A 25008-nucleotide genomic window follows, 5' to 3' on the forward strand; every position below is an offset into this window, starting at 1 on the left:
AACTTGATAAATCCCAGAAGGTAGTGTGATAAGAGGAAATCCGGCTTCGTAGTACAGGCCCTTGAGCTATACTTACTGCTGGTTACAGACGCTCGGAGCAGGTTCCAAGTTTCCAGGAAAATTTTGATGTGCTTCTCATACCATGCTCTCCTTTCTAAAACAAGACAATTATATTTACTGTGACAGCTGACAGATGTTAAGAGTAGGGTTTTGGCTCTGTTGGGTACAACAAATGGTGGCGATAAAGCATAGGTGAAGTCATTGGTTGGGTCTTTTAATTAAACAATTTTACCCCTTTGTTTCTCAATGAATTCTCTGATGGAGCCCGTTATCTGTTCAGGTACATTCTGGTATTTCTTCACCAAATGTTTCTGCAGGATCAGAATTTCTGGAAGGAGTTTAATCCGACAAAATTCTCTCTCCTGATGAAAAAACAAATCAAAACAATCACATGCTTTAGAAAGTCTAACGGTTCAAAGCCATTCAAATATATTATCTTTAGTTAAGTACAGTAATCATACCTTCTGCAGGAATCTCCACAACACTGGCAGGTCTTTCTTTTGATCATTGTGCTCAATAATGTGCATAAGACCAAGTGTTGAGAACCTCTCTCTGCAGCTCCACACAGCTGAGCTGTGGACCTTAGAAACCTGGTTCAGTGACTCGAGGAAGCTACAGTCATCACCAAAGGTAGCTCTCATAATAAAGTTAGAAGAAACTCGGGAGTCATCTCTGATGAAACTTTTCGCTTCTTGTAAAAGTCGTTCAAGATCCTGGACACAGTATGGGTAACATAGGTCACTTTAGCAATACAAACCTTTTCAAAGCAATCAAACCACTAAAAAGTATTCACATTTTGACAGATAATAACATACAGTGTCTTTGTATACAACAAGGGTTTAAAACATTGAGCACTGAAATAATTAACCTTTAACACAGGCGTCATGACATCTGTTGCCATGGAGACCTCCCAACGATTCCTGGACTCTTTAGTTTCAAGGTTGGGGTCGATGTTAGCTGGATAAAATACAAATACAATATTAGTATTATCATTATATTCATTATCATCATCCGTAACTGCACTGACCTCCTGTCTTTCAAATCACTTCTCAAAACACACCTGTTTCACTCTGCTTTTAACGTATAACCATCCAATCATTCAAGTCTGTTTCTTGCCTTTTTTACTGATGTTTTTTTCTTTTTTCTGATCTATATTTCGGTTTTCATCACTGTATTGCTGCTGGTATTTTAACCTACGTAAAGTGTCTTTGAGTGTCTGGAAAAGTGCTTTAAAATAAAATGTATTATTATTATTATTACGGTATTATAAATAGCACCAGAGGAAAAGTCTTCTTAAGAGAGCCAGGCCTACGGTTTTATCCTGGTTTACTGTCCGTGACCATGCTGGTTTTTCCCATTTCATCAAACTCTTCTCAGCTTGAAGCTCCCCAGCTGAGCCAAGCCAACTGACAGTGACAGCTTAAGTGTAAGACCTACAAGATCGATCACAGATTTAATGATCAGAGACGTGAGGGTGCATGCGCTGCAGCTTTTACTCTGACTAAACAGCCAATAAAAACCAATGCTGGGACCAAAAGGATGTGACATCATCTGTTACTGAGCAGAGGACAGACACGTTTAAGAAGTTTCTGTGGTTTGAACATTTTAAAAGTAGTAAAGGGTTAAAGCTGGTGTTTGGTGAGTTTGATTAGTTTTTTCTAACACCTGTCAAAAAAAAAAACCCATTCAGTAACTCACAATTAAATTATGTGTAATTTTTGAGACTTGTGAGTGTTTGATGAATAGTTTCCCAACCTGCTTGCTCTTTTTCAATGTCTGCTGGTGCCTGTCTGTTTCTAACTATTAGTGTTTAAACTCAGTTGTGACTGATGAGCTTCTTACTGTGACTCCCCAGCTGGAGCTCTTGCAGGGTTTTCAGTACCAAATGGACAAAAGTCACTGTGTCGTCTGTTCCTTTCCCAAGTGCCTTTGAGAGCTGATCCAAATCCTTTGTTATATGTTGGCCTAGGAACAAATTAATATTTTCCACTGGTGGATGGACGATTTGCTCGACATCCTGATAAAAGGAGTGAAAGTAATAACAATTAAGTAACAAATAAACCAAGTTTTAAAAAAAATCTGAAAATGTTTAATTCAAGCCTTCTTGAAATAAAGTAAATCAATTAGGCTACTGTGAAACAGTCTGATAGAAAAATTTTGTCTTGACAATAATAAATAATGCATGCCATGTTCTTGCACAATGTAAAAACCAGGAGGTGAAATGTCTTCAAACCTTGTGTTGATTGATTTTTGTCCATATATCTCCATCTTACACTCCAGTATAAATTAGCTTGATGCACTAAATAAATCCCTTTGTTGCAAACAAACTTAATGAAGTACTTCTTTACTCTGAATGACTGTGTGTGTCCTTCATTTCTAGGTGACAGACCCACATAGAACATGCTTACCTGAGGGTTTGTTGAGGCTCCAAGCAGCATGGCCAAATGTGTAAGCAAGCGGACTAGAGTGAATGGAGTCAGCGACATAGTTTTAGTGTCTGGGGTAGCTGGGTTGTCTCTCTGCTCTGGGTTTCCCAGGATGTGGCCGCGCCTTGTACTATCCCTGAAACAAATCATACAGTTATGATATAATATCACGAATTAATAATATTCTTCTAAAAATGATAAAAATTAAAACATTTTGATACAATTTATCATGCACAACGGTTATTAATGTTAATCACTAATCTAACAGCTAAGTAAAATAATCTGATCTCAATTAACCCCATTTTAAAATATACTTAAACATAATTATGCAATAAAAAAATACATACTGTATATATATACATAACTGAATATAATTTGGCTTACTGTAATAGCACTCTCAATTAACAAACATTTAATAAAAACAAACAAAATAAATGTAAAAATTGTAAATTATTAACCATACTAAATTCAGCTACACCAAAAGATTAATTGAAATAATTTATAACAGGCAGTACAAACACAATCAATAAATAAAAATTTTATTAAAAAAAAAAAAAAATGGGGACATTTAAGGAGGTACAGTGTTGGAAAAAGCGCTTTAGACAACTCGTTTTCTCTAATGTTTATATAAAAAACATTTTGAGTGAGATGTGTTTTTGCTGAGCAGAGATCATTAGTTCAAAATATATGTAAATTCAGTAATTAACCTATAATGTATTTATATGGATTCAATCTGGTTTCAAAACTGCTTTTTAGGATTTCATGACTGTAAAAAAAAAAAAAAAAGAAATGGCCATCCTATTAAAAATATATTGGATGTTCAACACTTGTGCATCATTGTAACTTTACAATGTTTATTACATTGATTATGGGGTAGGCGTATATATAAGCTCTCTAGCTTCAGCCTACTCCTTTTTTTGAGCTTATATAACTGATTAATGTGAATGTTGTAAATCTGCTCAAACGGCTAAACCCCCCCCCCCCAAAAAAACAAAACTAAAACTAAACTAAACAATTATGTGCACTCACTGTTGTCGGTTAACTGATTTGGAACCAGATACGGGTATATGTCTTTCCCCTCCGATCTCCACACCACACTCCAGACATCGGCCTTTCACCCAGGGCCGGCCGCACTGAACAGAATAACATAAATTCCAATTACAGACACTAAGTATACATAATGTATGTGTAAATATTAATAAGTTTCTAACCCAGGGGTGTCTAACTCACTTGCCATTGAAAGCTTATACGACGTGCCTTAATGGGACACTATTGTTTGCATGATATCACCCCATCTTGCAGAATGTATTAAGTCTTTTCTGTTTAGCTGGTGCTTCCTTTATTATTGCTTATTTCTGTTTTAATCCCTGTGATTGTCATAGGTCATGTTCATACTTAGCAGCAGGCTATCAGCAGTGGAAGAGATGTGCATCACAAACTACAATCCTATTGGAAAAAACTACACTGAATATTGAAAAATCTGTGACTTTTAATAGAGAGGACTAAACAGTAGAACTACAAAGAATATTTTGCTTCAATAATTTGCTTTTAAAAATTAAATTCTCAGTCAGTGCAACCAACAAAGGAGTAAGTAAACAGCATGTGGCTCATAAGCAGTGACGTGTCGTCAGGGTAGGCAAGGTAGGCAGTGCCTACCCAAGGGTGAATTGATATTTTGATTATTAATTTTTCCATTTCCAATAGCCTACAGTACCTATAAGTTTGAAAGTGTCTGCATCTTGTGCGTTTCATAGCCCAAATTACTAAACAGCGCTATTTCCTGGAACAGCTGCACAGTCTTTTTTTTTTTTTTTTTCACTCCGCTAAAAGGCAGAGGGAGGCCACGCCCCCTCCCAAATGCACGTCGCTCTTCTGCCTCTTCTGCCCCTTTGTTTTGAGGAAAAACAACAGCTTTTAAAAGATAGAGACCAACAACTGAGTTACCAGAGCTTCAGCAAAGGTAAGGTCAGAACATGTTTCATACTTTTCACAGTGAATGGAACAAAAGGAAGAGTTGACTTTGTGGATGCTCCTCACTGAGGATGTTCGAAGTTGTTGAATGTGCTGTCGTGTCATGAGATATATCTTGTTGGAGAGTATGGAGGCTATAATAAATATTTGTTTATGTTTCTTTAATGGTGTTTATGATGTTTATTTTTCTTAGATGGCTAAACACTTGTTCATGTGGATCTTATTGGGTTTTTTCTTTCTTATTATGAATTTTATATTTTGATAAGCGCATTGAGATAACTTTGTTGGAAATTGCTTTATACAAATAAAATTGATTTGAATTGAATTTGTTTGAAACTTGACAGCAGAAACATATGAAATTGTCATTGGTGGTCTCGATTTGTAACGTGCCTACTCAGCCCTAGTGGTCACGGCACGTCACTGCTCATACGTCATGGGTTTACCAACCTCTAACCAATGTAAAAACCTTGTTGTGGAAATGAATGAAAATAGCTTACCTCACCAATAGCGTATGGATGATTATTTGAACAAACTGAAAAAAAAACCAATAGATTTTTTTCAAAGAAACACTTTTAAATTACTGAGACAGTTAACTCATTCAGTGCCATTGACATAATAACACATCATTTCAAATCCAAACGCTCAGTGCCATTGACATAATATTACGTCAATTACGTTGTATCACAGAGATTACTAAAAGACACCCTGGCGGAGGTCCCTCATCAATATCTAAGCTATAATGTGATGTAGTGACCAACTGTGCCCTGAAGATGGCAGCAGCGCACCTTTGGACGATAGATTAGCCACTGTTGCTACCATTAGATAAGGAAGGAGAAGCAAGGAGAGTGAGATTATGGCGCTATGAAGTGATATTGTGAAGTATCCAGCAGCTAACAGCTCCACATACTGACACAGAACATGTGTGGACCTGAGTGAATTATTGATAATGTTTCAATCGTGAGATAAAACCATCAACTAACCGGGCCAAACGGGTCATCTCTGCATGTTGGAAGGAAGAGGAAGTGATGTCTATGTGATTGACGGAGGGAGGGGATACAAAATACAGTAAGCAAAACATTCAACTGTAAGTCAGCTAGCAAAATAATAATAATTTTGGCCTCAAAAGCCTTGTCTCAGTGTTGTCGTTTTTCTTTTTAGAATAAAACCAATGTTCAGATGTTATAGTTTTAAATAAAGCAAAAAAAAGAAGATTGCTTCAAAGTCACTGACAGATTTTTTTTTTTTTTAGAAAAAGCCTGTTTTTTCAGCTTTTTGCTCTGAAACTGGTGATTTGTGTAAAACTTGCTCAATTCAACTGCTGATTATGAAAGAACAAAACAAGCTATAAACATAAGAAGAAAAAAAAAATGAAAGTAGATCCTGATCTTTCAGAATCTGGTGTCAGATTTCAGATAGTTATAGTATATAACTATCTGAAATATTCTGTGGGTCTTCAAAAATCAGTCAAAATGCTCTAAAATGGCTGGCACTGGGCAGGGTAGAAATTCTAAAAATGACTCACACTGAATGAGTTTTAAAAAGAGAACTACAGAAAAAGTGGTTTTGTAAATATTAATCTGATACACATATCTACTGCCTACAAAAATACTAACAAATAACAGACTGAGCTAAATAAGTTTAAAAAACATGATGATAACCCAAAATCATATAATTAGAGTCAATAGTAGAGTACACATTACTTACCATACCAAGTGAGAAATCCATCATCTTGTTTAATGGCAGCCTGAGCTACAGCCAACATATCATCGGGCATTGTTGGGATAAAAGCTGTCTGTTTTGTAAAATCAAAGAACAAACACACTGACTTATTTGACAAGAGCTCAGATCAAAAGACTAAACACTTCATAAAGATTCACATGTCGCACCTTCATTTTTTCAGGAAACAGACCAAGCTGCCTGAGCGGAACAAGGAGTGGGTGAGTATCTGTGAGAAGCACAGCTTTCAGATGAATGACGAGCTCAATGATGGTGCTTTCTGGAACAGTGGCCAGTGGTCCCAAATTGTTATGAACCAATGCTGTAGCACAGTTTTTTACTTGGTGCAGAATTTTTGAGCTTTGGATGAGATCTTCCAACGCTTGACATAGCTAAAGTGAAGACAGAGGAGGAAATATGACAAACATTTGGTATTTATATTCTTTTATATAGCTTGTATATATATATATATATATATATATATATATATATATATATATATATATATATATATTTACTTTATATAGCGGGTCACATTCACATTTCAACACACACACACACACACACACACACACACACACACACACACACACACACACACACACACACACACACACACACACACACACACACACACACACACACACACACACACACACACACACACCCCAATATCACCATAGCTGCCTTAAGTCAATTAAGACTTTGCCTTTCAAATGAAAGAGGTTTAGTCATAATGATTGTTTTACCTCTGTTGTTGGATGAAGACCCTTGTTTGGAGATCTGTACAGGCTTGTGACCTCTCTGAAAAGAGCCAGAAGAAGGAAAACTGTCTGCTTCCTTGGTGAACCCATGTTTTCTCTCTGAATCAGTCAGAACAAGAACAATTCATCAACTCTAAATAATATCAAGGCAAACCAATAATAATAATAATCTAATAAACAAAATAATAAAACTACTGTCATCCAGATAGCAGCATACATCCATTGATGTAATGATCCATTATTTTGTCTGCACACATTTCAGGCTCAAGATGACTTTAGAATATTACAAAACTGATACCTTGCAGATTTCCTCTATCTGCTCAACACTTCCATTCACTAAAGCTTTGGCAACTGCATCCCTCACTGCCTTGTAGCTCTCTCCAAAAACAAGATACTGATCCATCTGTCCACAGTCTTTGCTCTGCAAGACAAGAATAAGAGAGCAAAATGTCTGTTTTCTGTAGTTATACTGGTTTTAAAAATGCAACAAAAATGTGACTGTGGTCTAGGAATGGTCTTCTAAGACTATTGGTTAGTGCAATTAAATAAAGAAAAGCTGCACACAATAATAAAAGAACAGTGCTGGATGCATCACATTCACTGAACTAAAAAAAAATTGGTACCTGCTGAAGGATCCCATCTGGAAAAATCCAACTTAACTCTGAATGTTTCAGTAACACCTGAACCTGCTCAACGCCACGAAGTTCGCTTAATTTGCGGATCAGGTAAATGCGGTACCAGTCATTCCCACTGTCCTGGCATAGCTTCATCACCATTTTTAGAAAATCTGTAGCTTCATCCCTTTCATTGCCTGCAAGACATATTAGAGAATGATACATTATTGTAATACCAAGGGGAAATGCCTTCATTCTAACTGCAGAAAGATTAGGAGCTCAGAAATTATTAAATGTACCACTTTTATTTTTTTCTGAGACAGAAAAACAGAGAAAATAATGAAAAATATGTTGAAGTAAAAGTAAAATAAAAGACAACAAAAATACCTTCCAAAAAGATTAACGCAAGTCTGTTATACCATTGAAGAGGGAAACAATTCCCAGCTAGAATTGTTTTGAAAGATAAAGTTTTGTCCTACCAGACAACCTATCACTAATGAGCAGAGCAGCCTTGGTGAGTGTCAGACGAAGCCTTGCAATGTGCTGCAGATGTTGAATTGACACTGTTGCAGGAACTGCTGTGAGGTTATCGAGGCAGAAGCTCAGAAACTGTTTTCCATCACTGAAAAACTTCAATTCTTTTGCCCTATTGCCCTCCTGTGGCATTTTCTCCCACAATGAGTCCTGCAAAACAAAACAATTTCAGGTCTTTTAAATGACTTCATTATAGGAGAAGCAGTGGTGGTCTAATGGTTAAGAAAGCTGGCTTGTCATCGGACGGACCGATTTTATTATTATTGCACCGTAGTAATAGAATACCTACCCTTTTTACTAATTCTACATGGTTGTTTATTCACTCCTGCTCCGTACCAGGTCTAATATACAGAGTTGCAGGTGGTGCTGTTGTTTATTCTTGCTGACTGATGCTGCTCCCAGGCATCTCGGAACTTGGGTTTTATCTTACTTGAAAATGTAGTACTTGATTCCTCTGAAAAAATCTTTGTGCTGTTAATTTTTCACTATCTGAAATTCAAAAATCTGCTCTGTTTTTATTCCTTCTTTTCTTTTCTTTTTTAATTGAAAAAAACAAACATCTTTATTCTTCTTGTGCTTTATCCATCCATTTTCTGACCCGCTTGCTCCTTTATTCAGGGTTGCGGGGGTGCCTATCTATATCCAGATCTTATTGGCCATTACTAAGCAGGGGTACACCCAAGACAGGGTGAAAAAAAACAGATATACTGGTGTATTATTACCTCTAAACAGTTGATGTATAAAGCATACAGTTCTGCTTTGTTTCCATCCAAAAATTGGCTGTCTTCGACTGTTTTCAGGTGCTGCTGCAAAAACTTCTGGACTTCATCAAAGCTGAAGCACATTTAGATTATTAATGAAGTTTATAAATCTGTGCAATACAAATCATTAAAGTTACAGAGTTTTTATTTAACAAACCTGAATTTCAGAAGTAATTTTAGGACCACAGATCTCACAACTGGGTTTTTATCTGGCAACTCATCAAAGGGTGATAGATCTTTGGTAAAGACTTTGTCTCCTGTTTCAACCAACAAAAAAGCAAAAATTCTAAACAACAAAATGAAACTAAAACAAAACAATTAAAAAAACTAAATTATTAAAGGAAACATGGTTTTGCATTACACAACCTAAATTGCTTGGAAATTGAGTGTGTTAGTACTTTTTCAAAAGGTAAACATGAAAAATAATAAAATATTAGTCAACAATAAAGCTAATCAAAAAGTTTGGGTCAGAAAAGTTACTACTGTCACATGAGAGTTTTCAAAAATTACTAAAAACAAATTAGATTAAATTAAATTCACCAGCAATGTACCTGTATCAATCATCAGGAATGACAAGAGGTGGGAGATAACACCATCAGTCGGCGGTGCGTTGTCTTTGAAGCAAACACTAGACAACAGATCAATGAAAAATCCAATGCAACGTCGCTTGATATTCACATTTTTATCACAGGAAGCTCTGTAGGAAAAAAAAGAAAGAAAAATGCACAACATTATAACACTTATTTTGTTAACTTTCATAGTGACAATCTATTCCACAATGAAACTGACTGAATGAACAAGAAACCACAGGTGTAATCTAATGTACTCAAGGGCCAAATTTTGGCAAAGACATTACATATAACACCCTTAAAATAGGATGAATGTAGTCAACATTCTTTGATGGTAAACTTTAGCTGCAAGGGAAAATATAGTGAACGCACATTGTAAAAGTTTGGAATTTTTAGCCCAGTGGAAAAAAAGTCAGGCATTATCTAGCACTTGTGTATCCACAACACAACACAACACAACACAACACAACACAACACAACACAACACAACACAACACAATACAATACAACAAAACACAACATCTTACTTCATCGTTTTGGAGACACATGGCTGAAAATTATCTGGTAACAGCTGTTTGCACTTGGGACATAATTTTTGCCCGTAATGGAGGTGGTTCTTTATGCATGTTAAGCAGTAGATGTGATCGCACGGCAGTGCTACAGGTTCCTGGGATTCTCCCATGCACACCCCACACTCAAGTCCAAACCTTCACAAATATGCAAACGTGGTTGATTACATGAAGTTAAGTGCAGGCCAACAACAAATGCTTTTTAATTTTTTTTATTGTTAATAATTATAACAAAATAAGCAAATAGCTATTAAATTAAACTGCAATTACCTGAAAATTTGACAAACAGTTTCTTGCTTACAGGTCTTCAGGAGTTCAGTGACAGCTTTAAAAGCACCAGGAGATTTTACATCCGAGTTCTTTTCCAGAAGCTTTAATTGAAAATCACAATTGACAACAATTTACCACATCTTAAATTTTTTTCATAATACAACATGTTTCCAATTAATCATGGCCCATAAGTAAAACAATTAAGTTAATTTTTTAAGGCCTATAGCAATGTAGAAAAGAGTGTTAAAATTAAACTTAAGGTTATTTACTATAAGAGAAAATGAGCCCACCACCTTTGGCACAAAGGCCGGGGTGAATGCCTTCACTCCTATAGAACTCTATGGACTGAAGGGGCGATTCGTGTCATCAATGACATAATTTCAACATGGCAGCGCACAGACTCGAAAGTGGTAAAGTAGTCCCATTTTAAAAAGTTAATGAAACAAGTATGGTACAAAAATAATGCATTTTGTTAGGCATAGATATTCTAATAAAAAGTGGAGGATGCCTTTAAGGTATGTTAAAGTTTAACATGCACTGCTGTGTTCCAATAAAGGTGTTGTGTGATTGCTTTAAAAGGTAAACTGCTGAGTGCTGAGAACTTGGAGGTGTAAAAACTTCAATTAAACAATGAAAAAATAGAGGTGTTTTATTTTGGTAATAGGAAAAAGAGGACTGCTGTCAGCGAGTACCTTGAGTCTCGATCTCCAAAAGCTAAAGACCAATTCCGAAACCTTGATGTTCTAATTGACGCAGATCTGACATCCAGCAGTGAAAATAAATTACAAAAACAACATTTTACCACCAAAGAACATCTCCAGAAAGGTTTCATGACCCTTAAAGACCAGGAGACGCTGGTCCATGCTTTTATCTCCAGCAGACTGGACTATTGTAATGATCTTCTGACATGAATACCCCTAAAGAGCATCAAACAGCTACAGCTGGTTCAGAACGCTGCAGTTTAGGTCTTAACCAGAACAAAGAGCTCAGAACTTATTACTCCAGTTTTAAAGTCTTTACACTGACTCCCAGTCAGCCTCAGAATAGACTTTAAAGTTCTGCTGCTGGTGTTTAAATCTGTGAATGGGTTTGGTCCAGAATACATCAGTGAGATGTTAGTCAGATATGAACCCAGCAGGTCTATCAAATCCATGGACATAGGTCAGATAGTGGAGCCCAGAGCTCACAGTAAACATGGTGACGCTGCTTTTAGTTGTTATGCTGCAAAGAAGTGGAACAAACTGCCAGCAGAGTTGAAGTCAGCATCCAATGTGAACATTTTTAAATCTAATTTACAAGCTCTACTTTTTTCTACTACCTATTACTTTTATTAGATTTATTAATCATGTTATTGTTACTTTCAAACTTTAATTACCTCCACCAAGGAGGTAATGTTTTCAACGGCGTCCATCTGTCAGTCTGTTAATGTTGATTTTGGTAAAAGAATATCTTAAGAAGTTCGTATTAAAATTTGGTGAGCTGATAGACAATGTCAAAAGGAAGAATGAGTTTATTTTTGGACTGGCAGGTACTATGTATATAGAATCCAGAACAAGTTTTGGAGCATAATGTGGATGTTTGGCTTGTTCTACAGCACCACCTGTTGGTATTTAGTTTTTATTGTTGAGGTTTTTTTAAATGTTGCACCCTTAATGTAAAGCACATAGAATGTGTATGAAATGCGCTATAAAAATAAATTCACTTTCAATTACTGTCTAAAAACAAAAAGACATGAGTAAGCATTTACTTACACTGCTTAAAGTTTTGGTACAGTTCAGCACTACTGCCCTCAGCTGAATGTCATCTTGTTGGAAACCCAGCAGCATGCGTTCCACATACAAGGAGAGGATGTAGATTCGATTCCAGTCATTTCTAGAATTGAAACATTGCAAGAAAATTATAGACTGTAATCAGTTTGTTGTACCTATTATATAGAGGATTGTGTCTTTACAGAATGCAACACACAACAAACATACCAATTGGTCATTGGTGCTTTAAAAATATTTAAATTAATATAGGTCATAGTCTCTAAAACAGAGATGTTCGAATGCTTGATGTACAGGGTTGCTGTACTGTTGGATCCTATTAGATTAGATGTTACCCTAAACCAGCACTACTTGATGCTATCAGGTTTACTGTGAGGCTAATTAGCACTTTTGTAGATTCAGCTGATACGGCTACTGTACCTAAAACATTACAACTACCTTTTAACACCCCTACTCTGAGAGACACACACCACCTTGTGACCCTTACCTAACATCAGAGAGTCTTTCTCTGCAACGCTCTCCATAAAATTCGCTGTTTTGTTGAGAGCAAATCAACTCCAAGGAGGCTTGCAGCTTCTTAACCTGATTCAGCCAGTCCAGGCAGAGTGCATCAGTCTCCAAGTCAGGATGATCGAGGCATTCAACACATGCCTTGGCTGCATGAACATCCAAAACCTAAAGGAAAACATACATTTTTGAGTAAGTTTGTACTTTTAGGGCAAATAGGAGCTTCATTGGCATTTAAAAAGACTGCTGATTCTAAAGGTCTACACAACACAATGGCTATTATAAAAAAAACAGCTCTTATATAAATTGCCACCACTGAAATGACAGCTCATGAATACACAACATTTGTTAGGGAACACCAACTTTGATTTTTGTTTCAAGTAAGCCAATATCATAATGAACTTTGGGGAAACATGATTAGGGATGTTTAAGGTCAATAAAGTCTTACACAACCAGACTCAGCAACAGCATCTTCCAACCAGACATACACACATTAAGCAACCACCATTTTCTCAGCATGTAACTCTGTAATTCTTCCAATGGTGTCAGGAAGTGCATTTCTCCCCAACATTCTTTCTACCCTGCATTTTTGTGTCGATGGAGCAACTGGAATATTGTTGTCCAACTACACAGCTGACCCTGTGAACTTTACCAGGATAAGCAGCAAACAAGTGCAGAGCGGTAAGGTTTGGATGACATTTTCAGGAAAATTGATACATTTTGGTGATATTCTGGCTATCAAAGAAAAAATAAATAAAAATAAATAAATATATATTTGTATATATCCCATTAATTTTCCCATCCACACTATAAAACATCTTGTTGATGATGTCATAGGTTCTCTCAGAACACAAGTGGCCCTCACAAAGCATGATTTGTAACAAGGTTGCAATATTTTAATAACTATTTGACAATTAATAATATAATTGTATTCCAAATGCTAAAGGTATGTTTTGATTATAAATTAATCTAATCGTGTATGTAAAATCAATGTAGGACTACAACATAGGGTGGAAATCACAATATGGGTGGAAATGATCTCCTTGGTGCAGGTCTGTGCTTTCTGAGTGCTTTTCTAGTTATTATTGTAATTCATTTTTAGAAAATGATTTTTCATAATTTAGTTAAAAAAAATACTGAACATTTCTAAACACAGTTATCTGCTTATGCAAAAATAACTCTTCTTTGTTAGCTTAACTTGTTAACAGCATTGCAAATAGTAAACTCAATGTCCTTTCCAACAATCAAACAATCTTTCCAAAAAAACAGTAGAAAAATATCAATGAACTACTGCTATATTATACATATACACACACACACACACATATATACAGTAAATAAATATATATATATATACAGTATATATATATCCTTCACAATTCTATATTTGGCAGGTACATTAAAATGTTTTTAGACTTAAGAAATGTCTTTACCATCTCAGAACACTGTCGGACGTGCTGGTTGTCTAGCAAAGGAGCAACAACTTTGGGCTGAAGAGCAATCATTCGTGACAGGTTTTGAAGCCGGCCTTGGAAATTACGATGGGCAACGTGGATGTGCAACAGGCAAACGTAATCATCATTTTGTTGTTTTGCTACTTCATCAACACAGCTGGTCAAGGCTTGACACAGGATCTAAAAATAAAATGCACACAATTAGCACAAAACCCAATCTAAAAGAATGTGTTTGAATGTGTGTATGATATCCATTTCTTGTTTTACTGTCCAGTTTATGATGATTTATGAGATTTGCGTTCTCTGAAAATGTCCTTGACTAAGGCTGACTTTCTCTGGATTGATGATTATAAAAAACCTTTGCTATAGCAGATTTTACCTGCAAAGCTTGGGAGAAAAGACAGAGTGTACTGCTGTGAATAGATCATTCAACTTTGTTTCTGTTATGATTTGGCTTTGTCTTTTATCTGGGGAACACTGACATTGTATCTCTGGTGTCTTCTAAAACCCAAAAAGTTAGACACTTATTGTGCATGATATGTAAATAAAAAAATCTATCTATCTATCTTATCTATCCATCTACTCTATGTACCGTATTTTCCGCTGCGTAGTGGCTGCTTTCCCAAAAATTAACAATACTCCTAGGATGACTATTGGCTACACCAAGACATAGGCCGCACTATATTGGCTGATGAAGGTGACCTTCAAGCGACTCAGCTAATCAGAACGTGCAGGTAATCTGGCTGCTAATCCAATTTGGATTATCAGAGATTCATGTGTTTTCTGAATACACAAGATGGCGCCGCGGATGGCTGCTGTGGTGTGTTGGTGCGCACTTTTTTGTCTTGTTTTTGTTGTAAAATCCGCAACTGGCTTCTCTTATTCAAGAGAAGAGCTCTTGAATGTCAGGGCAACAACCCCGAGAGATTTATTCCCCACTTTCATCGCTTCCTCTGTGGATTTACTGGACATTTTACTCAAAGGTGCGCTCACCTTTGCTCACGCAGTGAAGCGCCGGAGGAGAGGAAAAAGAGCCGGTGCGCTTGTGCGCCTCCGCCAGCGCGGCCGACGCACACCGTTACCGGGGATATTCCTCTCTAACGTGCGCTCACTGTGTAACAAAGTGGACGAACTCCAGCTGCTGTTGGGTAGAAACAGAGACTTCTCCTCATCTTCTGTTCTGTGCTTCACGGAAACGTGGCTGTGTGGAGCGGTACCGGACTCTGCGCTGCAGCTGGCCGGCTTCCAACTTCACAGAGCGGACCGAGACGCGGAGCTCACCGGGAAGAAGAAAGGTGGAGGAATCTGCTTTTATGTGAACAGTAACTGGTGTAACGACGTGACAGTGATCCTCCAGCACTGCTCTCCTCACCTGGAATCCTTTATTATCAACAGCAAACCCTTCTATTCTCCCCGTGAGTTCGCTTCATTCATCCTGGTTGGCGTGTACATCCCACCGTCAGCTGATGTGCGCGAGGCACAGCGCACACTCGCCGACCAGATCCTGTGCATGGAGCGGACCTACCCGGACTCTTTTATCATTGTGCTTGGTGACTTTAATAAAGGGGACCTCTCACACCAGCTCCCCAAATATAGACAATTAATTAAATGTCCGACCAGAGAGGAGAAGACACTGGATCACTGTTACACCACACTAAGCAGTGCTTATCACGCCGTTTCCCGTGCTGCACTGGGCCAATCGGACCATTTGATGGTCCATCTGATTCCTTCATACAGACAGAGGCTGAAGCTCTGTAAACCTGTGGTGAAGGAATCTAAACAATGGACCAGTGAAGCAGTGGAGAAACTCCAGGAGTGTTTGGACTGGACTGACTGGGATGTTTTCAGGTCTGCGAACAGTTCTCTGGATGAGTTTACAGACGCTGTGACGTCCTACATCAGCTTCTGTGAGGACAGCTGTATTCCATCAAAGACCAGGGTGAGTTATAACAATGACAAACCCTGGTTCACAGCTAAGCTCAGAGGGCTGAGGACAGACAAAGAGGTCGCTTTCAGGAGTGGAGACAGAGCCAGGTACAGAGAGTCGAAGTACACGTTTGAAAAGGAGGTGAGAAAAGCCAAACGTTTGTACTCAGAGAAGCTACAATATCAGTTCTCTGCAAATGACTCGGCTTCTGTCTGGAGAGGGCTCAGGCAAATTACAAACTACAAGCCCAGAGCCCCTGCTGCTGCTAACGACCTCTGCCTGGCCAACAGTCTGAATGAGTTCTATTGTAGATTTGACAGACAATGGGACAGACCTGACTCCAACCCCCCTCACACCTCTGACCAGCCTCACTCCAACACCTTCACCCCCCACATCAAAGCTACAGTTTCACCCCAGCTGCCTACAGAGGCTCTCTCCCCTATCTTCCCCCCCTCCTCCCCCCCTCCTACAGAGACACCTTTCTCCATCAAAGAGAGAGATGTGAATAGACTTTTCAGGAGACAAAACCCCCGTAAGGCTTGTGGACCGGACTCTGTCTCTCCCTCTACCTTGAAGCACTGTGCTGATCAGCTGTCTCCAGTGTTCACAGACATTTTTAACACCTCACTGGAGACATGCACCGTACCAGCCTGTTTTAAGGCCTCCACCATCGTTCCTGTCCCTAAAAAGCTGAGGATCACAGGACTTAATGACTACAGACCCATCGCTCTGACATCTGTGGTCATGAAGTCCTTTGAACGCCTCATGCTCTCCCACATCAAGGACATCACCGACCCCCACCTGGACCCCCTGCAGTTTGCCTATAGATCCAACAGGTCAGTAGACGATGCTGTAAACCTGGCTCTCCACTTCATCCTCCAGCACCTGGACTCCCCAGGCTCCTACGCCAGGATCCTGTTTTGTGGACTTCAGCTCTGCTTTTAATACAATAATCCCAGCTCTCCTTCAGGACAAGCTTTCCCAGCTGAACGTGCCAGACTCCACCTGCAGGTGGATCACAGACTTCCTGTCTGACAGGAAGCAGCACGTGAAGCTGGGAAAAACCATCTCTGCTCCCCGGACCATCAGCACTGGATCTCCTCAGGGCTGTGTTCTTTCTCCTCTGCTCTTCTCCCTGTACACCAACAGCTGCACCTCCTCTCACCAGTCGGTCAAACTCCTGAAGTTTGCAGACGACACGACCATCATCGGTCTCATCGCTGATGGAGACGAGTCCGACTACAGGTGGGAGACAGACCGGCTGGTGTCCTGGTGCAGCCAGAACAACCTGGAGCTCAATGCTTTAAAGACAGTGGAGATGATAGCAGACTTCAGGAAGAACCCAGCCCCCCTCACCCCCCTCACCCTGGGAGACTCTACAGTGAGCTCTGTAGAGTACTTCTGCTTCCTGGGGACCATCATCACTCAGGACCTCAAGTGGGAGCTGAACATCAGCTCCCTTATCAAAAAAGCTCAGCAGAGGATGTACTTTTTGCGGCAGCTGAAGAAGTTCAGTCTGCCAACAAAGATGATGGTGAACTTCTACAGCTCCATCATCCAGTCCATCCTCTGCTCCTCCATCACCATCTGGTACGCTGCAGCTACGGCCAAGGACAAGGCCAGACTGCAGCGTATCATCCACTCTGCAGAGAAGGTCATCGGCTGCAATCTGCCCTCCCTCCAGGACCTGTACGCCTCCAGGATTTTGAGGCGTGCAGGAAAGATTGTGGCCGACCCCTCCCACCCCGGTCATAAACTGTTTCAATCTCTCCCTTCTGGTAGGAGGTTTCGGTCCATCAGGACCAGAACCTCCAGACACAAAAACAGCTTCTTTCCCTCTGCCACCATCCACATGAACACACCCCAAGTCACCCACTGAACCCCACCCGATCACCACCTCCACCAGCTTGATACCTGCTGCACTGTATATATATATATTTATATTTATATTTATCCTATTTATCCTTTATTCTCTATCTATCCTTTATTTATCCCTCATCCTTTATATTTATCATTATTATTATTATTATTGTTGCTGGGTTGTGCTTTGTTGTTCTGTTTTTATTTCTTTTATTTCTTTTTGTTGCTTGTTTTGTGCACCAACCACCAAGTCAAATTCCTTGTACTGTCCTCAAAACTGTACATGGCAAATAAAACATTTCTGATTCTGATTCTGATTCTGATTCTGATGACTTTAAGATGATGAGTTTTGCATCTACACATGAAGTCACTTCTTCATTGCACCACATCTGGAGATCAGTCTATTTACAGCTTTTTATTGTTGGTTTTTACTGTAAAAGCTAATACTCCACTCCATCCGTCAGTTCTTCTTTGCCTCAAAGCCTGGTCGTGATCGCTCCTGAACAAACCTAATGTGGTGATTTAATCTTGTACAATATTTTAAATCTTTTGTATTGTTCATTTACCTTCATCCTGCTGTAAATGCACACAAACCTGCACTGCACCTCAGTCCAAAAACTTTTTTAAACAATTTATTACTGATAATTGCTTTCCATTTCAGCATACACCTCATTTTAAGAATATAGAATGAAAACAAATAGATAACAGATGTATTACTTTTGCAGTCAATCCCAATTTCTCTCCACTTGGACACCATCCTGCATGAAGAGCTCATCTCATCTGTCCTGTGTTATTAAAGCAGTGCATGCTTTCACTTTCCCTACAAGTTCTGAAGCTTGTTATTGAACCTATTTCATTCATAGTTCACTGCGATGTATAGTGGTTGTGCCAGTACAGTCATCTCACTGCAGGGATGATGGTCAGTAAGCAGTTCTGCTTCCGACAGCGGTTTTACTAGACATGTGTGCCAAGTCTGACTGGCTAATAAATCCACACATAGAGTACACTGCACTATTTTTTGAATATGAAATACTTTATTAATTCCTGAAGGGAAATTTGGGTTTTTACACTCTGTAATTTTAGGGACATGCTTCTCACACACATATGCCCGAATCACACACATGCACAAACAGGACCTGTGGACATGCATTAATGGAGAGATGTCAGAGGGGGCTGCATTTTACTATGAAGGGAGCGCACCAGAGCCTTGTTCAAGGACACCTCGGCATTGCTTGAGAAGTGCCTTGGCACCTCTCCAGCTAACAGAACAACTTCCACTTTTTGGTCCACACTGGGAATTGAACCAAACCATGTCTCGACGGACTGAGCTTCTGCCATAAATTTGCTGTATCCTCAACTTTGAATAAAAAAAAAAATAGCATCCTAGACAACGGAAAATACGGTATCTGTCCAAGTATTAGTATCATTTCCAATATTGAACATTATGATTTCATTCAAAGCCACTCTGTATTTCATCCTCACCAGTCGTTCTTCATCTGTTGTCACATTCATGGTCATGGAAACAAAATCCTGCAGGTATCGTTCAAAAAACTCTGTCTTCATCTTTTTACTCTCAGTTTTAGCCAGGTAACTGCCAAGAGGTGTGTTGACAAATAGTTCCTTGAAATGACTTGCTAAATGAAGTTTGAATGAAAGTAACAGTAAATTTGTGTCCTTGTCAGTGAAACAAAATTCAGCAACAAAAATTATATGGAACATTTACAAACAGAATTTGCAAAATACATTTACCTTTATGTCTCGATGTTTGAACCAAGAGTTCATCCAGGAAGTCTTTTATCCACCAGCTGAATGGCATGACACAACGCATTGTGGAACCCTTTGTGATGTGGTTTTGTACCATTAATACCCTAAAAGAGTTGAATTATTAATCCTGTTTGGAATATTTTTTTTCCTTTTTTTTGTCATGGCTGTCATATGTAAATAAAACACATTTCCGTTTGGTTGAAAAAGTGACTTACTTGTTTTCCATCTGCACATAGGGCACATCAAGCATACCCATGTTCCTAAATATCTCAAGCCATAGGTTTCTGATGCCTTCCCCACCGTCCAAAAGAAGGTCCAAATTGCTGTCTCGGTCGATGACTGAGATTAGATTGGCAAAAAGTGGAGTGACAACTGCCTGGATTTTCCTCCAAAGTGTGTGCCTATAAAATGATCATATATAACAAATCCTTTTTGCAACAGAAGGGATTTTCTGTTAAAAAAACATCTTTAGTAATGGCGGCGGAGGAGTAAGACGTGTCTGATCAGGGCTCCCGAGAAGCTTGCCTATTTGAGCATTTTCTTGAGTTATTCAGTCGGTTTCATTTTGGATACTGGTGATTTTGACATCTTAAAAACATTGAAATGGCTTCAAACCTCCGAAAATATAAATACACTGGACCAGCCGGAGGTAGGCCCAATGCAGCCTCGGACCAGAGTTCACCCAAGACCACGGGTGAAGTAGCCCCTCCCTTGACCAACAAAGCCGATACGATGGCGGACCTGAAGGCACAAGTTCTTCTCGACCTTAAAGCTGATATTTCGGCCGTGATAAAGAAAGAGATGAAAGAGGCCGTTGCGGAGGATTTCAAAACTCTTAAGGTTGAAATACAGTCAGTGAAGACGGCATTAATTAACAACACTGCTGCGCTTCGTTCAGACATGGACCAAGTAAAAGTGAAAGTTAATGACATTCTAAGACTGTAACCCTGCTGTCCACGGTCTTCTCAGGTTGTATAATGACCCACTAGTTTCACTTTGAAGTGTGTTTACTTTTTGTTTGCATACAATCGACATTTCCAGTGTTTTATTTTTTTATTTTGCTCTACTATGCATTCCCGTCAGGTGTTAATTACAGAGCAGCGTTCCTAATTTTGTGGGGGTCTTTCTTTTTTTTTTTTTTTGGCTGAGTTGAGTGGGCTGTGTAACTTTATTATGCTCATATGAATCATTATTATTATTATTATATCAATTTCAGCTTGAGGCAGCTCGGGAGCCCAAGTGGTTAAAGTACTACTCAGTACAAGCACAGTAATGTGTGGATTTTTGTTTTGCTTAGAATTGTGGTTGTTGTTGGGGTTTTTTGTTTTGTCTCCTGATTTAAACAGGAGAGGGGGTTGCTATACCAGATCTTTGCTATTGGATTATCTTAATTTTGTTTGCCTGCATGTGTGCAATGAATATGGTTTGTGTACAGGTAACACCTAAGGTACTTGTGAAATGACTAGCACGACAGTAATCAGGAATCCCCTTGGTTGTCCAGTCAATTGTGTAAATTGGAATGTGAAAACTCTGAATCATGCCTTAAAATATAGGAAAATACTATCACATCTAAAACATCTTAACACAGACATTGCCTTTCTGCAGGAGACACACGTGTGTTCTGCGGATAGTGAGAGTCTGAGAAAAAAGTGGTTTGGTCAGGTTTTCCAATCGAATTTCCAAACAAGATCAGGAGGGGTAGCCATTATGATTGGTAGACATGTGCAGTTTACTGCATCAGAGGTGCGTGCAGATTCCGCAGGGCGCTTTGTAATGGCGGTGGGGAAACTATTCACACTCCCTGTCATTTTAGCCTCGGTCTACGCACCAAACTGGGATGATTGTGACTTTTTAAATAATTTTTTCTCAATTATTCCAAATATCTCAACGCACAGTATTATAATTGGAGGAGATGTCAACTGTGTGCTTTCATCTTTGGACCGAAGTGCATCTGGCAGAGTGTCCCTCACTAAGTCTGCCCAATCAATAAAATCATTTCTGGGGACGTACGGGGTAGCAGACGTGTGGCGCTGTCGTAACCCTGCTGCAAGAGCATATTCGTTTTATTCCTCCGTTCAAATTCCCGAATTGATTATTTTTTCATGGACAATAGAATCTTGCATCTTGTAGAGGACTGCGACTATAGAGCCATTGTTATTTCAGATCATGCTCCTTTATGCATGAAATTATTAATCCCTGATACACAATCGGTATTTCACCCTTGGCGACTTAACACATTGCTCCTTTTTAAGAGGAGAATTTTGTTAAATTTATCAATACAGAAATTACATTTTTTCTTGAGACTAACCAAACCCCAGGTATGTCATCTTGTACTATCTGGGAATCTCTAAAAGCATACCTAAGGGGCCAAATAATTTCTTACTGTGCTCATCAAAAGAAAAAAAACTTTGAACAATTACAAAAGCTGAATGAAGCAATTTTATCACTCGATAGGGAATTTTGTCATACCACGTTGCCAGAATTAGCTAAGAAACGCGTTTCATTGCAAACTGAATATAATATTATATATACTCAACAAGCTGATTTTTTAATTTCCAAGTCAAAATGTGGGTACTATGAACATGGGGAAAAGGCGGGGCGTCTGCTTGCACACCAGCTGTGTCAGAGATCTGCTTTTCAAACCATTCCAGCGATTAATAATGACCAAGGCCCTAAATATTCAGATAATGGAGAAATTAATACATGTTTTAGTACGTTTTACCAGTCACTGTATTCCTCTGATTCTGCGGCAATGGATTCAGATTTTGAAAACTTTTCCAAAGATCTTAATCTCCCTGTAGTAAACGCTAATCTGGTCACTGACTTGGAGAGGGACATTTCGGTAGCTGAGATAGGCTTGGCAATAAGTGACCTGCAAAGTGGCAAGTCTTCGGGGCCTGATGGCTTTCCGACTGATTTTTTAAAGAAATTTTCTGATTTCTCCAATATTGCTGTCAGTCTTCACGGAATCTTTGAATATGTCACTACTTCCATTGTCTATGCGTCAGGCTGTTATTACTCTGCTACTTAAAAAGGATAAAGATCCCCTAAATTGCAGCTCTTACCGACCAGTGTAACTGTTAAACACAGATGCTAAAGTGTTAGCAAAGGTACTGGCAAAGCGCCTTGAGAGGGTGATTCCCACTATTGTTTCACCTGACCAGACAGGGTTTGTGAAAAATCGACAATCCTTTTTTAACATAAGGCGACTGTTGAATATTTTGTATTCTCCCACTCCACCTGGTCATAAAGATAAAGAGGTGATAATTTCCCTAGATGCCGAAATAGCTTTTGACCGGATGGAGTGGGACTACCTTTTCAAAACCTTGGAAAGGTTTAAATTTGGTTCTAAATTTCTATCATGGATGAGGCTGCTTTATGCATCTCCATTGGCGGCTATCCGTACCAACAACAATATATCATCCTATTTTCAGTTACAACGAGGCACAAGACAGGGGTGTCCACTCTCACCACTTCTATTTGTGATTGTGATTGAACCATTGGCTATAGCCATAAGGCAAAGTTTAGACATTAAAGGAATAATACGTATGGGTTCAGAGCATAAAGTTTCGCTTTATGCTGATGATACTCTTTTGTTTATTTCCAATCCCTTGTCTAGCATCCCTGCTTTCCTAGATTTGCTTAGTAAATTCCGGAAAATATCTGGCTATAAAGTCAATCTCCAGAAAAGTGAAATGATGCCCATAAGATTACTGGAAGGAAATGTTTCGGAAACAGTCCCCTTTAAAAGCAACTCTAAAAGACTTAAATACCTTGGTATCTGGATGACAAGGAATTATAAAGATTTATATAAGGCTAATTATCCACCGCTGTTATCAAATATTAAACAGGACATAGCACGTTGGGATTTGATGCCTCTCTCCATGGCGGAAGAATTAATTCGGTTAAAATGAATATTTTGCCTAAATTCCTTTACTTGTTTCAAAGTTTACCCATTTTTCTTTCAAAATCGTTTTTTTATAACCTAAATGGACAGATTTCTTCTTTTATATGGAATAAAAAGCATCCAAGAATGGGCCAGGAAATACTACAGCTACCTCGCATTTTGGGTGGTACGTCACTCCCTAATTTTATGTACTATTACTGGGCAGCTAACATTGGAGCGGTGTTGCACTGGTTACGAAGCGATGTGGCAGTACCTAGCTGGGTAATTTTATAGAGAAGCTTGATCATATCTGGCTCTTCTGCCTCGCTGCTTTTTTCTGAATTACCTTTCAAACTGTCCATGTCATCATATTCTTCCAATCCAGTTGTAGTTCACACAGTTAAAATTTGGAATCAGTGTAGGCGGTCTTTGAAGTCGACCAAGTTATTGTTCACAGCACCCATTTCAAAGAACCATATATTTACTCCGTCAGTGACTGATGAGGCCTTTAACATCTGGGATGGGAACGGAATACACGCTTTGTACAATTTATATATAGACAGTACTTTCAGTTCCTTTGAACAGTTGGTGGAAAAATTCAATATTCCTAAGTCACATTTTTTTTTTTAGATATTTACAACTGAGAAACTTTGTTAGGTCTAACTCTGAGTGTTTCCCTGTATGTCCGTCTCGGTCACTGGTGGATGAAATCCCGGCCTGTCGGTCGAACACTACAAAGGTTTTAAGTAGGATTTATTCTCTGCTCACTTCATACCATGAGACCAGCCTGGATGTACTCAAGCAGAAATGGGAAACCGACCTGAATGAAACTATAACGGACTCAGTTTGGCAAAAGGTCATACAGAACATTCATTCCTCTTCGATCTCACTTAGACATGCTGTGGTTCAGTTTAAAGTGGTACACCGTCTGCACTGGTCCAAGGACAAGCTGTCTAAGTTCAAGCTGGACCTGGATCCTTCATGTGACCGCTGCAAACAAATTCCTGCTACGCTTCAGCACACATTTTGGACCTGTCCGAAACTTTCTGGATATTGGCAATCTATCTTTGAGGCTTTTTCCAGCATCTGTGGGAAAGCGGTACATCCCTGTCCTTTGACTGCTTTATTCGGGGTGATTCCTGTTGATGCTCCTTTAAGTAGGAATCAAATCAGTATGATTACTTTTTGCTCATTGTTGGCTCGAAGGCTAATATTGTATAAATGGAAAGATCCACGTCCTCCAACATATGGTCATTGGGTGAAAGAAGCTATGGGCCATGTGCATTTGGAAAAAATCAGATATACACTGAAAGGATCTATTACTCCATTTTATGACCAGTGGCTGCCATTTTTGTTTTATTTTGAAAATGTGCCTGCTGATAAACTTTCTTAATTCACATAATTAATTCACATTGTACTTTGGATACAATCAGTGCAACAAAGATATGTAACTTCATTTTCCGATCCAGTATAGCAGGGGTTGGGTGGAGGAGGGGTCTTTGTTTTGTTTTGTTTGTGTTTTTCTTGTTTAACATTGTGAAAAATAAAAAAAGACTTTGATCAAAAAAAAAAAAAAACATTTTTTCCTTC

General features: G+C 38.8%; 1 protein-coding gene across 1 annotated transcript in view; it reads right to left on the reverse strand.

Moving 5' to 3' along the window:
* The window catches only part of LOC114461838 (E3 ubiquitin-protein ligase rnf213-alpha-like), a 64595-nt gene that overhangs the window by 4322 nt on the left and 35265 nt on the right, over window positions 1–25008 (reverse strand). The window contains exons 37-61 of the mRNA XM_028444277.1: window positions 19748–19933; window positions 19518–19636; window positions 19251–19402; window positions 13961–14161; window positions 12508–12695; window positions 12006–12126; window positions 10255–10355; window positions 9943–10122; window positions 9398–9543; window positions 9004–9103; window positions 8808–8919; window positions 8031–8235; window positions 7561–7748; window positions 7236–7358; window positions 6923–7036; window positions 6344–6565; window positions 6162–6249; window positions 4955–4989; window positions 3516–3619; window positions 2469–2622; window positions 1903–2077; window positions 929–1017; window positions 522–773; window positions 293–422; window positions 77–154 (exon numbers count right to left, since the gene is read on the reverse strand). Coding sequence (XP_028300078.1) covers window positions 77–154; window positions 293–422; window positions 522–773; window positions 929–1017; window positions 1903–2077; window positions 2469–2622; window positions 3516–3619; window positions 4955–4989; window positions 6162–6249; window positions 6344–6565; window positions 6923–7036; window positions 7236–7358; window positions 7561–7748; window positions 8031–8235; window positions 8808–8919; window positions 9004–9103; window positions 9398–9543; window positions 9943–10122; window positions 10255–10355; window positions 12006–12126; window positions 12508–12695; window positions 13961–14161; window positions 19251–19402; window positions 19518–19636; window positions 19748–19933 — 3563 coding nt within the window. The remainder of the gene's footprint in view (window positions 1–76; window positions 155–292; window positions 423–521; window positions 774–928; window positions 1018–1902; window positions 2078–2468; window positions 2623–3515; window positions 3620–4954; window positions 4990–6161; window positions 6250–6343; window positions 6566–6922; window positions 7037–7235; window positions 7359–7560; window positions 7749–8030; window positions 8236–8807; window positions 8920–9003; window positions 9104–9397; window positions 9544–9942; window positions 10123–10254; window positions 10356–12005; window positions 12127–12507; window positions 12696–13960; window positions 14162–19250; window positions 19403–19517; window positions 19637–19747; window positions 19934–25008) is intronic.

Source organism: Gouania willdenowi, chromosome 4, assembly GCF_900634775.1.
Source record: "Gouania willdenowi chromosome 4, fGouWil2.1, whole genome shotgun sequence".
NCBI classification, from domain to species: Eukaryota; Metazoa; Chordata; class Actinopteri; order Blenniiformes; family Gobiesocidae; genus Gouania; species Gouania willdenowi.